The 14524-nt window shown below is 45.8% G+C and overlaps 1 protein-coding gene across 1 annotated transcript in view; it reads left to right on the top strand.

Moving 5' to 3' along the window:
- The first annotated feature begins 50 nt into the window (after positions 1–50).
- Positions 51–14524, top strand: part of SPRED2 (sprouty related EVH1 domain containing 2) — a 111046-nt gene continuing 96572 nt past the window's right edge. Inside the window, exon 1 of the mRNA XM_027072329.2 lies at positions 51–634. Within this exon, the coding sequence (XP_026928130.1) occupies positions 609–634 (26 nt within the window). The 5' untranslated portion in view covers positions 51–608. The remainder of the gene's footprint in view (positions 635–14524) is intronic.

The following is a 14524-nucleotide window of genomic DNA, read 5'->3' as shown; positions in this document are numbered from 1 at the left end:
TGGCCGCTGGGAAGACGTCATCGCTTCCGCCCTACTTCCTCCTCCTGTTGGCGGCGGTGAGAATCCAATATGGAGTAAATCGGTAGAGTCGAGAGATGGGGCTCGGACGGGGCGCCCTGCACCTCCTCCCAGGCGCACCTCCCCCGGCTGCCGACCGCTCCCCGGAACCGTGATTGGCCCGGCCCCCGGGGGCGACCCCGGACCGAGCCCCCACCCCCGGCCGGCCCTCCTCTCCTCCTCTCAGCAGTCCCCGCCGCTCCACGGCGCGCTTGTTTTTCTCCTCCTCTCCCCCACCGCCGTCCCCTGCCCAAATCTCTCCCCTTCTGCCCGCAGCCTAGCCCCCAGAGCCCCTCCTGCCTCGCCCGCGGCGCTGCGGCGCTCACTCCTCCGGCAGCCTGCCTTTGCACCCCTTCCCCAAACCTCACCTCGCGCTCCTGTCGCCCAGCTTCCCCTTCTGCCTTCTGCGGCGCCCCCTTCATCTCTTGCGGCTCCCCCTCCCCAACCAAATCAGGCGATCTCCGGAGATGTGAAGAAGGGGGGTGAACGGACAGGAAGATGAAGGGAGCAAAGCTGCCCGCCGCGGGACAGGCGTCTAGGTGAACAGGAAAATGACCGAAGAAACACACCCGGACGAGTAAGTTTGGCCGCGGGGTGGGAAGAGGGTGCCCCGCGGGGGCAGCGTGGGGGCCGGGGCTGAGGACGCAGGCGGGGACGCTGGTTGGGTGAACTTGGCGTGGGGTGCAGCGACTCGCTGGCCTGTGGGCTTCGGGATGCGAGATTTCTACCCTTGTTGAAGTGAGGAGGGGGCAAAGACTGCTGCGGGCCGGCGGGGGTGCGCCTTGGGTCGGCCGGCTGGTGGCCGCGGCGGGGGCCAAGGGCGAGCGGGTGACCTCGGGGCGGTCCCCGCTCCTTCTCCGGGGACTCACAAACACCCCCTCCCCCCCGAAATCTTTGGCGGCCGGAGCCCAAGACTTGACACCCCCGCTCCGGCTTCCTGGGGTCGGTGGGTTTTCACTTGGTGACTTTGTGACTCCTGCCCCGCCGCTCGCCCCCTTCCTCCCGGGTCCCTTAGGGAGCCCACTGGGGCCCAGGCTCCGCCATTTCGTTTTCTTGAATCGCTCTCATTTGCATACCACATTTTCATTCATAAAAACACAGCGGAGCGAGGAGAGGACTGGGCGCGGACTGCGCGGGGGTCTGCGTGAGCCCGGATCCCCCGGCGGGTCATCGCGCCGGGCCGCCCGAGGGGTCCCGCGGCGCGTGTGAGCGTGTGTGCACACGCTTGTGGGCTCGGGACAGGCGCCCCGCGGGGTCTGGGCAGCTCGGGGGCGGATCCGAGTCGTGTGCGGCGGGGGCGGGCGGGAGCGTGCGGGACAACGTGCTGCGGGCCTGTGTGTGTGTGTGTGTGTGTGTGTGTTCGTGTGTTCGTGTGTGGGTTTGTGTGTGTGTGTGCGCGCGTGCACAGGCATTCGTGCCCGGCCCACGAGCCCGAGGGGAACAATGCTCGGGACACTCCGCTGGAGGGGCTCCGGGTCTGACCCACCGCCTTCCGCGGGATGGGTGCCTTTTTTTCCCAGCCGCAGGCCAAGGTGAGGCTCCCTGCAGCCTTGCGGTGGTGAAATCGCGTTTGTCTTTCTCCCACCCCCGTCCGAGGCGTTTCCAGTCGCCGGAGAAGCGGAGGCCGGGCTCCTGGGCCCGGCGCCTGAGGTCGTCGGTTTCGGGTCCGAGTGGTCACCGCACGGTGGCTGTTGCCGCTGCTCAGTGGCTGTGCCCGCCACCAGCCACTTTTTTTTTTTTTTTTTTTTTGTGAATAAGACGCTCTCCTTTATTGTCACATGATATCCTTCCCCTCCTCCCCTGCACATTCATAAATCCGGAGACTGCCTCGGCTCCTTTCATTCAGAGCTGACATTAGCCAAGGTAGCAGTGGAGCTGGCTTGGGCGTAAAGAGACGATTGGCAGCCGTGAGGACGCGCCCTGGGGGGAGGCCCAGAGCTTGTCTTCGGGGAAATAGGGGCTTCGGGTAGCTGCTCTCCGGGGTCTTTTGCCCCTGCAAGCATTGAGAGTGCAGGGAGGGGAAGTGACTCAGGGTTGGATGATGGGGAGGGCTTTTCTTGCAGCAGGTGACAGAATGTTGTGCTCTACTCTTAAGAATCTACTTCACTTTTTTTTTTTTTTTAAATGTCCCTTTATCCTTTGGTGTCTGCTGTTGCCAGGCTGGGCGGCTGGGCGGGAGGGGGTGTTGAGAGGGTTGGTGTTTGGGAAAGGGAATTTCCTTCCTGTGGTCCCCAGAGATATTTGCAGTAACCCCTGGTTTGCCAGACACCCGCAGCTAGAGAGCATCCCGCCTTGTGTGCCTGTCGCTGCCCTCCCACCACCTATGCCGGTGTTTCTAGTTTAGGTATTTTGCTTTGTCTTCATAGACTGTTCTTGAAACGGTAAAATGAAAAAAGTTGCGCTCGTAGGGCTGAAATATAGAGGGGAAGAAATATGCTGCTGGGCCTTCCTCCCTTTGGGACTTGACTAATGAACAAGTATTTTTCTGGGTCTTTGTTTGTCCTTGCACACAAATAGCAGTAGTAGCAGGGAGGGACCATTGCCTTGCAACCTCTGGACTTGGGGATTATTGTTGGAGATTGGTTCTACTTGCCCTGCATTGGGTTCCTTGCCTCCATCTCTTGGGAATACTGGCCCGGATTCTCCCTTTTCACCGGGGCATATCAGCTTTGCATCCTACCCCATCTTATATCCAAAGCAAAAGGATTTTGGGTGGAATCACCAGCAAGAAATGACTATCTCTATTTTCTGCTTTCAGAGCAGCTTAGCATGGAACAAAATTCATACAGGGGAGGGGTAAATAAATCTAGCAAAAACCTAGGCTACTATGACTACTGTAATCAAGCAATGATTTTAGCTTGGAGCTTCCAGACAGAACCCCACAACAACAAAAAAGCAATCACAGCAAAGCTCTGTAACCCAGAGAGATACCTTCTTCCAGGCATTAACATTTAAAAGGAATTTTTCAGATGGGTCATTACATAAGAACTTGAAGTGTTCCTTTAAATGTCCCTCTCATAAACTCTTCTCTGAAACACATATCTCACTGAGAATGGACTTGTAGCTTTGTCCTTAGTCCTGTTTTTCCTAATATTGAAAGGTCTCCCCTTAAAAAAAACTTAAATATTGTTGCTGAACCATTTCAAAGAAATTAGACATCAGAACACCTTATGTCTAGATACTTTAGCTTTCCAAAAGATAAGGATGCTCTTCCAAAGCCTCAAAACTATCACACTTTACAAAATTATTCCCTGTTGTCTTTAACATTCAGCCTAATTGATTGAAAAATGTCTTTTACAACTGCCATTTCAGCCAGGTGCCAGTTAAAGATCCTGAGTTAAATGCATTTAATTTACACTTAAGGCTCAAGGCTCAGCCATTTGCTCACTTTCTGATCAAAGGCAAGTTACTTACATATCACCTTGGTTTTATCTGAGTGAATAAAATGAGAGTAAATATTACCAGTCTCGTGGAGTTGTGAAAATTAAATGAGATAGCCCATGTAAAGCTTACGGTTCAGTACCAGGCATAAAACAGGTGTTTGGTATTGGCTCTTTGCAGGGCCCTGAGATTTCTTACAGGCTCAGCTTGTTAATTTTCACACAACCCTATGAAGGAGCTACTGCATTTAACTGATGAGAAAACTTAAATAAAGTTGCTTGCCTAAGCTAGCAAACACTTTTTTATAGTACTTTACTCACTTATTCTTCCCAGCAATCCCCCCCAGTAGATGTGGCATTACTACCCCCATTTATAGATGGGGAAACTGAGGCCGGGAGAAGTTGAGTAACTTGTCCAAGGTCATTATCATTAGTAAGTGAAGGAGCTGGATTGTGACTCTAGCAGCCTGGCTCAGAATGGACTGTTTTTAACCACCATGAGGTACTGTCTGAAAAGAAGACAGGGTGGCCAGCCTTAGTCATTCTGACTTCCGAGCTCACACTGTTTCTGTCAGTCTGTCCCTAATTCTTCGGTATTGGTGACAGTCTGTCATGCCGTAATTTTTTCCACTTCCCTTATCTTCCCTGAAAATGATACGAGGCACATACGGAATTAAAGTGAATTTAGGCTCACATACTTAGCCTGGGTGGCTCACTTGGTTGAGTGTCTGACTCTTGATTTTGGCTCAGGTCATGATCCCAGAATTCTGGGATCGAGCCGTACCTCAAGCTCTGCACTGAATGTGGAACCTGCTTAAGATTCGGTCTCTCCCTCTCAGCTCCTTTCCTCTGCTCACACTCTTTCTCTCTCTCTCTCTCTCTCTGTCTCTCAAAAGTAAATTTAAATAAACATGGGCTTGAAAATTCTTTGATACACCTTCAGATAATCGTATGAATTCAGAGTTGGTTATTGCTGGACATTAGCTGTACATTTATTGAAATACCAGTTGTGTAAATTAGACCTGGTACGACAAATATTGATCTAGTTTCTTTGCATCAGCCTTAAAAAAGGGACGTTTCAGGGTGCCTGCTTCTCTCAGTCCATTAAGCGTCTGACTTGATCTTGGCTCAGGTCATGATCTCAAGGTTTGTGTTATCAAGCCTGGAGTTGGACTCTATGCTGACAGTGCTGAGCTTGCTTGGGATTCTCTCTTTCTCTCTCTCTCTCTCTCTCTCTCTAAATAAATAAATAAACAAACTTTTTTTTTTTTAGAGGGATGTTTTACTCCACATGAACAGAATCCTTAAATGTTAAAAACATGGAGTTGACTCTGTGGAATTGGAATCTTGGTCCATTCATCAGAAGATCTTGAAAGCAAGACAAAAAAAACAAAACAAAACTTGGAAAGACCTTAACAAGCCTGTAAGCCAGGACATTATCATTGTATAAAATTAAGTGCCTACTTTGAGGCCATCCATCTTTCTCTAGGTGGTGGGCTTGGGCTTCTCTCCATCTGCTAGGCTTGTTTCCACAGGGATTTAGCAAGTGCTTCCTCTTTTCTAGCTATGTTTGATCCCCTTTGCTTTCCACTTCCTTTAGCCAAATGAAACATATACAAAGTGAATCAATAGAAATACCAAAACTATTCTGCCTCAACAGTCTGCTTACTCGTGCTCTTTATTCTGAAATTTTCTTTCTTCCTTCCCTTCAACAAGTGAAATTCTGTTCATTCCCCCCCCCCCCCCCCCGCCCCGCAACCAGTTCTGTGGCCATTCCTTTTATGAAGTCCTCCTAGACTTTCCTCACCCTCCACTCTTCGAGTCAAAACTGAGGACTTTTTAGAGCATTTTTTTCCCACACCGTATGGCAGTTATCACCATTTAGCGTTGGGTTCTTAGTAGCTAGATTCTAGGTTCTTAGTAGAATATGAGCTTTTTGGATTCAGGATTACCTCTCAACTGCTTAGTTTTCTAGTTGTTGGCTCAATACTATTGGGCACATTGCTTTGTAAATGTCCGTTGAACTTAAAAAGATGGGTTTAATTATTTTAAAATTCTTTGTCCCTACCAACAAATGCAGAATGCAACGATTACAATCATTGTATTTGGTTAACTTGCAGTGTGTATAAGCCCCCTCTGAGAAAGTCCATGTTCACAGGTATCCTTTGGCTCATTTTGTGGAAATTGGGTGCAGAACTATGTGGTGGTAGTGGTCTGTGATTGATAACTCAAAACCATTTTGATTCCAGTCACTGTTGTAGGAGTTGGGATGTGGAAGATTTTGAGTGCAATAAGCCGGGGCCTGTGTTTCTGCTTCTGCAGGAAAATCTCCGCAGAAAATCACAATATTAACAATTTGCAGTAGCTGCAGGGTTCTGATGGAGTCTTAACACTTGAAGTTGGAGATGGCCGTGCTGATGAACACCAACATTGGCATACTCCCTATTTTACTGGACTGAACACAACTACACAATCTAACAGCAAAATCCTCAGAAATTGAACAAGATGATAATAGAGGCAGAGCAGGGCGTTTTGGCGTGTGTGGTTATTTTGGCTTGTTTTTAAATAAATTGGGCTCTTGTGTTGTTGTTGTTGGTTTTTCTGAGACGCAGTCATATTGATAAACTCTTGTAAATGTTTCTTTTTAATCAATATTTAAGGCCAGAACACTGATGATTTTTTTTTTTTTTAAAGGCATTTCCTGGGGCTTTCAGTCACTGGAATAGAAGGACTATTTATACTAGTGCACACAGTGCCCTATGGAGCAAAATGCATTTTCTGTGTGCTTGCCCTAAGATGCTTGAAGAATTGTTGCCATGGCTTGACATGTGTCCCATGTCATGGTAAGGAAGTCAGGCCAGGATTTTAGTAAAATACTTGATAGTAACTGGCATAGGAGTTCACTAAATTAAGTAGCAGCTGTTGTATAACTAATTTCTCAGGTTGTCTTTGTCAGCAGTGTGTTCATCTGTGGCGTATCACATACAGGGTAGCAAATTGTGCTTATGTTATTTATGCTACTCTCAAAGGGTAGTTTAATATTTATGTAAAAACAAAATCTCTGCCTTTGCATTCACATAGAGTGCAGAGGTGAAGAAATGGATCTTGACTTCATCCTAGCATTTTAGAGCTGGAGATTAGAACAAGGGCAGCTTCTAAAATGTATGGCTTTGGCTCCTGTGTGTACTGAAACGATGATTTTTCAAATCTGGTTGTTTTCATTCTTAGATGTATTCCCTTTGGTCCATTCCTAAGTGCTTAAATTTAATTATCAGTTTACGTTTTTTAATTGTCTTTCCTAGTTCATCTGGTAATGACATCTTTGTCTTTTCGTTTTCATTACTTATTTCTCTTATTTCTTTTTCTCCTTGGCGCTGCTTTGGCTCTGGCTTCCAGTATTGATTTTTCAGATAAGCACTACTTACTTTGTATTTGCCTCCCGCCCTGAGAATGCACAAAGAAGGTTGGCTCATCTGCCCTTCTAGGTGTGGGAATAAGAGCTTATTCACCCTTAGGCCCATAACCTTGCAGAGTGCAGAGCCCTTAGTAGGCTTTCTGCAAACGTTTATTAATTGGTTAAGGCAAATACTCATTAATTGAAACATAATTTTACCTTATATCAAAATATGAAGTAGTATTCTTACTGTACCTACATCTAAAAAGACTTTGAGGTTGCCTTTTCAAAACTTCCAGGAGGGGTGGAAGAAATACAGCTTTGGGGGTCACGCCCTGCCTCTGCCTTCTATTGACTGAAGGCTCCTGGCCAGTGCTTTAAGCCAGGAGCCCTGGGTTAATGTAAACGAAGCTCACTCTACTGTCTTATTCATAGGCTGTTAAAAAGTGGAAATGAAATTGTGAAGGTAAAGCATTTTAGCACAGTGCCTAATGAATTGGGAATTCAGTGGGACTTCCTCACCTCTAGTGTCTCACATCATGTAGCAAGGTATCCTTTATTTTCAGAATTTACAAGGTAGAGGATATCCATTAACAATATTTTACCTTCACGTTTTTGCGGCAAGAGACAAGATTCTCACTTTATGCCTGTGAGAGCTGAAGTGACCTGCTCAAGGGAGTTTCTAGGAGAATTAGACTCTAGAAGTCATGTTCTGCTTTTTATTTGGCTTTCCAGTGCTGTGCTGGTAGGTCCTTCTAGAGGTAGCACTTTGGTTTTGGTGCTGTAATATCAGTGAGGCCCAGCTGACTACTGGCCTTTTTTACTCAGTGATCCTAGCTGGCTATTTCCTGTTTTGTAGTAGCTTGCTTCCTCTCTTACTGTCAGTGCACTTACCTATAGGAGCATCCTTGGCTTTTTTGCCATCCCTGTCTGTGGTCTAGAAATCCATCACCAATGTCATTCAGATTGTTTCTAAGAGTCAGTAGTCTTCTGATGGGATGGGGGCGGGGGCCGAAGGTTCTTTTATGAGTAAGTTGGCTTATGACTTGTTTTGTCTACTTGCATGCCATGTTGGTGTTTATGTTTTATATTTTCAGCAAAGAAATGAAGTGAATGCTAGAGCAGAGGTTTCATTTAATCATCAGCATCCCAATAATTTTTCTCATTTTTGCAGATCTTTTAAAGCTGTGTAAGTGTGAATATAGTCTTAATGTAGTAATTAAATCTTTCTCCTTCACTTAATAGGTTAAATCAAATCTGTGCTTTTTCTTAGGCTCAAAATTCCAAAGCAGGTCTGCTCTGCCAGAGTAGTATTCACTGGCTCAGTGTTACTTTTGGCCCTGAAGGCCTAATGGTTGCCTTCTTATTAATCTGTGTTTAAACGGGTTTCAGATCCGGAGTCTGCTGTTTTTAAACCAGCTTTAAGGCCCTTACCATCCGTTTATGCCAAGGGGATTCAGGGACACCAGATTACAGGTATCCGTTTTGAGTGTGGTAGACTTTGAACCTAAAGAACTTGACTGTGGAAGATCCTTGGACTCTAATTGCAAAGCCGTGTACAAATTATCTCATTGGGTAAAATAACCAGGGTGGTGAGGCTTGAGGAAAGGGAGTGACCCAGCTGTTGAGCGCCATTCACTTACTGCACCTAATGCACAGACACCCAGTCTTCCAGACGGTACCAGAGCTGTGACTCAGGGAGAGTCTCTGTCCTTAGGGAACTTACGTTCCAGAGTGCTGGGCACTTTCATATGCCTTAGGGGTGTGAGGACAGCATCATCTTGATGATTGACTGCCAGAGTTGTTTTCTCTTTCCTTCCCCTGCTTCTGCAGGGTTCCTCCTAGAGCTGCAGGCATTGGGATCCCAAATTTGGGGTGGGAGGACCTTGTTATCCAGATCATTAAAGGAGCCACATGCCTTTCCCAGAACCCCCCTGACAGATCCTCCAAGTTATTTTTAGGGTGTGTGTGCGCTTTGTGTACACAACACGTGCACTCACACGTGGACGGAATATGTCTGACAGGCAAGGGAAAGATTCAGAGAGGTTAAGTAACTTGTCTGAGGACACAGCAGAATTTGTTATTTTTAGTCCAGGTCCTTTGACTTCAGGTCCCACTTTTGTAGAGTATCCCCTCATAGAGCTTTAGTTTTCTTGTATAAAAAAAACTGTGTGTACAGCTTGATTTATATTCCCATCGAGCAGTTGAAATTAGAACTCACGTTGGATCCCGAAAACACTCCTCAAAACTGAGGTGACATTTCTTTCTTGCATTCCTTTTCAGCTCTGAAGACGGAAGCAGGGCCCACAGAGGTGGCCTTTTCTGTACTGATATAAAGGGTGGAGGCATCTGGGTGGCTCAGTCAGTTAAGCGCCTGACTCTTGATTTCGGCTCAGGTCATGGTTTCGTGGTTCGTGAGTTCAAGCCCCACGCTGTCAGCGCAGAGCCTGCTTGGGATTCTCTGTCTCCCTCTCTCTCTCTGCCCCTTCCCTTCTCATTTGTCTCTCTCTCTCTCTCACTCTCATTCTCAAAATAAATAAATAAGCAAATAAACAAAAAGGGAAACTATAGCTACCTCTTTGGGAAAGACAACTAGCCACCTTATCCTTGGAAGTCCCTATGAACAGAATGGATAACCATGCACAGTGTTCTCCTGAACCTGTGGTTTAGCCTCGTTATTTTGAGAGGAGGTCCAAACATGAACTTGCATTGGGAATCTTGCAAGATGAGGCATCTGATTTAGTAAGGCCTCAGATTCTGCATTTTTAATGGACTTCCACATGCTGCTGGTGCCCTTGCTCCATGGACCCCACTTTATGAGTAGCAAGGGCCTATCTGTGCTTGTGATGATAGTAAGCTCACAGCTGCCAGGTTTGTGTCTTCAAAGGCGACTTCACATACTTGGCATTTGTTGAAGAAGCTCATTGGACAAGATGGTGCTGCTTATTCACAGAGAGATTATCAAGCAGCCACTTCCCCATCCCTGGCAGGGTTTCCGGCTTTAAGATCCAGCTTGATTTCAGATGGGCTTGTACTGGAAGAATTTTTTTCTTACGGCTTAAAAAAAGTTCTTGGTGAATGCCAGGAGGCCAAACAGATCCATCACTTAAAAGAAATACGGAGCCCTTAACACGTTGTGTGTAATGTCTGGGGTCAGCTGGCATGCGGCACCTTCCAGACAAATCCGTCTTGTATGGAAAGCCTGCTGCTCCAGGGCGCGCTCAGCCCTAGAAGAAATCACAGGAAGTAATTAAACAGAGAAGGTCAGAGAAAGAGGAAGTGGTTGTGTTGTTTCTGATGCGAATAGCATTGTTGTTCCTAGGGATCCAGATGCTGGTATTTAAGTCTTCTGGAATGTGACTGCTTGGGGATTTGATTGTATTTAAATTGCAGCCCTTTTAGTTTATTCTTTTAGACAGCAATCTAGTTAGGAAATGAATTGCTTTTAGGTCTTATCAGGAATACCCACGTGCCTAGGCAGAAGTTTTAAGCAGGGAGTTGCTTAGAGCTTGGCAAATTGCACCTAAATGAAATGAATGTCAAGACTATTAGAGGTTAATTTTAGGTGTCTGGAGTTGTCCTTAATTCTCCTGATTAAACACTTTAACATAATAGTTTCCTTAATTGGAATAATGATGGAATATTAGCATGCATATTAAACCATTTACCCAAATTTGAATAGGGTTAAAATGCAAATTATCCATCACTTGTCAGTGCTTACTCTTTAGAGATGATTCCTGGTGAGAGATGGGGAAGAGACTGGAATGTGAATCCACTTGAGGCAGCATTGCTAGGAGAACCAAGAATAGGCCAGAGGATGGAGGTGAGAGACCCTTTGTTCCCCCAAAACAGAAGTACTAGAAACCCCAGCACTGGTGATGGTAATAACTGCAACATGGAGGCAGATGCAGTGGGAAATCTGAAAGGAGCGGACTGTAGACCTTCTCGTTGTATCTTCATTAGCCTGTCATATTTTTCGTAGACAGGAGGGACATAGACTAAAGATCTTCCCCTTCCTCCAGCATTTAGACACCCCATCTGAAGTCCTGATCTGATGCCACCACCCAGCAGTTCCCAAACGAGTGGCTGAGAACCCATAAGCACTCTAGGTGTCTGTGATCCAAATATATAATGTCACCCATTTTTATCTATTCCTCTCTTTCAGTGTACATAGCTGCATTTATAGAATAATAAAACACAGCCTCATCAAAATACAACACAATTCACGGTGAATGTTTGTTGAATATTTTTCTCAATTCACAGATACTAACAAATACAACCGTAATCCCTGGGGAGGGGAGCTGGTCCTTGAATTTTCTCCCTTTGAGTCTTTATGCTTAGAAAATTGGGGATCCTTGTGGCCCTCATTCTGGATGTAAGAATGTAAGTGTGGTCATTCTGTAGAGGACTCATACGTGAGAGGGTTTGTTCCCACTCCAGGGTAGATTGGTTGGAAGGTCTGAGGAAGGTAGGGGCTAAGTTTAGTTGGATGAGGATAAGTTGGAAATGAGTCAGGACATCTCCCCTAGAGCCTTGGCCTGATGTGGGGTCTTCTGATTCTCTTCCAGTTCTTGCCCCTTTTTGTTCCCACAGTCCGCGTTATCCAACCTGTGCTGTGCAGATCTCAGATGGATACCGAGCAGCAAAGAAGATGGGTACTGTGTTACCATGTGCATAAAGCTCTGGGAGTCCAGAAACTTAGGTTCCCATTCCTTCTTTGCCATTAACCTCCTATGCGACCTGAGTTGTCGATCTTCTCTGGACTCTGCTTTCTCATCTCTAAAATAAAGGGTTTGTAATAACATGACAATATTGAAGGACTCTTCTAGTTCCAGATACTGCAGGGAGAGTTAATGTTAAAAAAACGTATTCGTATTTATTTGTAAGCATAATATTCTTTTTGCTTTGTTGAAGCATAGCTGATGCACAATGTCACGTTAGTTTCAGGTATACAGCATAGGGATTCAACAACTCTATACCTTACGCTGTGCTCACCAAAGGGTAGCTTCCATCTGTCACCATACAATGCCATTACACTACCATTGACTGTATTCCCTATGCTGTACCTTTCACCCTGTGATTTATTTACTCATTCCTTAACTGGAAGCCTGTACCTCTCCCTCTGCTTCACCCATTTGCCCATCCCCCTCCCCTCCCGTAACCACCGGTTTGTTCCCTGTATTTATGGGTCTATTTCTGCTTTGTTTATTTTGTTTTTTAGATTCTACATACGTGTGAAATCTTTGGTATTTGTCTTTCTCTGAATTATTTCACTTAGCATAATACCCTGGGGTCTAACCAGGGTGTTGCAAATGGCCACAGCTCCTTTTTATGGCTGAGGAATATCTCCTGCTGTGAGTGCATATGCATGTGCCACATCTTTATCCATTCATCTATTGATGGACACTTGAGTTGCTTCCCTAGCTTAGCAATTTTAATAATACTACAATGAATGTAGGGGTGTATATATCTTTTGGAATTAGAGTTTTGTTTTCTTTGGGTAAATACCCAGTAGTGGAATTACTAGATTGTATGGTATTTCAATTTCTAATTTTTGAGGAGCCCCTATACTGTTTGCCACAATGGTTGCACCAGTTTACATTCCTACCAACAGAGCGCAAGAGTTCCTTTTTTTCCGCATCCTTGTCAACATTTGTTATTTCTTGTCTTTTTGAAACTAGCCATTCTGACAGGTGTGAGGCCATATCTTATTGTGATTTTGACTTGCCTGATGATGAGTGATGTTGAGCATCGTTCCATGTGTTTGTTGGCATAATATTCTTTTTTAAAACAGAAAAATACAAGGCAGAATGTAAGTACTTTTGGCTGCACCAGTCAGGGAAGAGTTCACTTTTAACAGGAAGGGACTTGAATTTTACAGGGCTCAGGTAAGGATGGTGGTGGTATTTTGTGGGGAGGCACAGGTCAAGCCATATAGGGAGGAAGCATCTCTTGTCCAAAGGCTTCTTCCATAGGCAGGAAACTCCTCTTTTAGGTTTATGCTGGGGGAGCTCAGAGAAAGAGCTGGTTGACTTCGCTGAGGCTAACTTTGGGAGGCTATTGAGTGCCAAGCTAACAAAGTGGTTATTTGAACATTTGTTCTTTAGGTAGGACAAAGCTGTTTAAGGTTTTGAAGCAAAGAGATGATGAAGTGGTAGGTTGGTAAATTCAAACTAGTCAAACTAGTTAGAGGGTGCAGACTAGGCCGGAGTCAAAGAGGCTGCTAATAATTGTTGCTCTACCATACCTGGGCAGGACTTTTCTCTCTGGCCTTAACTAAATGCAGAGGCATTGCTGCAAAAAGCTTTGTTCCAAGGAGGGTGTCGTTATGTTTATTGGAGGAAGGTCAAGTGGGCTGTGAAATTGAGAACAAAATTAACCAATTTACTTTGTAGATCAAGTCTACAACTTGGGATTAACCCAAGCGAGTTTTTTTGTTTTTGTTTTTAGTATTGTTACTTCTGCAGAAACACAGCACTGATCTGTTAACATTGCCCTGGTGAAAGTGGAGGATACATTGCCCTTTCTCAACAGAGTGAAATGGTTGCAATTAGACCATTAAATTACAGAACTGGAGAGGATCTTAAGAAAATACCATCTCAGCTATCTTCTTTTACACATAAATTGCAGTCTGGAGAGGTCGAATGAGTATCCTGGGGTCACACAGCTAGTTGGTGGTTTGGGATATGTCCGTGAGCAGATGTCATCTGGCCTTGGTTTCAGTCCTATTTGGGGCGCTATGTTAAATATTCATGACAATTGCTGCCCTCAAGTTGTGGAACCTTGGAGAGACAGGAAAAAGATGGTGGAAACAATCAGTTCAGGTAAACATGGTCCGTGTAGATGGTGAACCATCAGGACAGAACAGATTGCTAGCCTTGGTCTGCTCCCGTGCAGTAGGTTGCAGTACTTGAGCTTGCCAAATGCTGTCCCTGTGTGGCTCGCCTGCAGATGGCAGGTAGGGGTCCTGAGGTCTGGCTTCCACGTGTTGTGTTTCAGGGACAAAAGGGCAGGGAGTAGAGACAGAAGAGGGCCTCTTTTAGCTCACCATTCTGCGAGAGAAGAGATGAGCCCTTAGATGAAAAGTTGAAATACATGTGATGGTCAAAGGTTTTTGCACCTGGGCACTGGCAAAAAAGTTGATGAAACATTACCCCTGCTTGTTTTTTCTTCCCAGCGCCAGTGCCTCTGTTCGCCCCACGTGTTTGCTTTTGATGTTAACTGCCAAGGCAGTGTGGTCATAGACAGCAGGAAGTAATATTTGATATGCGGGTCTCGTGGGGTGGGGGTAGGTAGATGCCAGGATGGGAAGGGTGGCGGTTTTGGCACATTCGTGTGAGAACGTGGCATGCTTCTCAGCCAGCAGGTGTTGTTGCAGCTAAGAAAGGAAGGGAAGAGTTGATCACCTGGTCATATAAGAGCATGTTTTATGGTAGCTTTTTACTCTAAGTTTTTCTAAGGTTTCTGCCGCATGGGTTGAACCCAGATAAAGTTGGGATTATCCTTTGTACCAAACACAGGTAGTGGTGTGGCCAAGGGCATTTAGAAACCTAGGCTTGGGGAAGAACGAAATAAATCTCCAGAACAAGACACGTCCCCAAGAACCAAAGGTCCAGCGGCCAGGCTGGGAGGACCTACCCTATTCTGCCAGGGTGAGACCTGATCCGCTCCCCATTCTCGCTTTGAAACTACA

Source organism: Acinonyx jubatus, chromosome A3 (genome assembly GCF_027475565.1).
Source record: "Acinonyx jubatus isolate Ajub_Pintada_27869175 chromosome A3, VMU_Ajub_asm_v1.0, whole genome shotgun sequence".
Taxonomy (NCBI): domain Eukaryota; kingdom Metazoa; phylum Chordata; class Mammalia; order Carnivora; family Felidae; genus Acinonyx; species Acinonyx jubatus.
The sequence above is the reverse complement of the archived record's forward strand: the minus strand, read 5'-3'. Positions and strand labels throughout refer to the sequence as shown.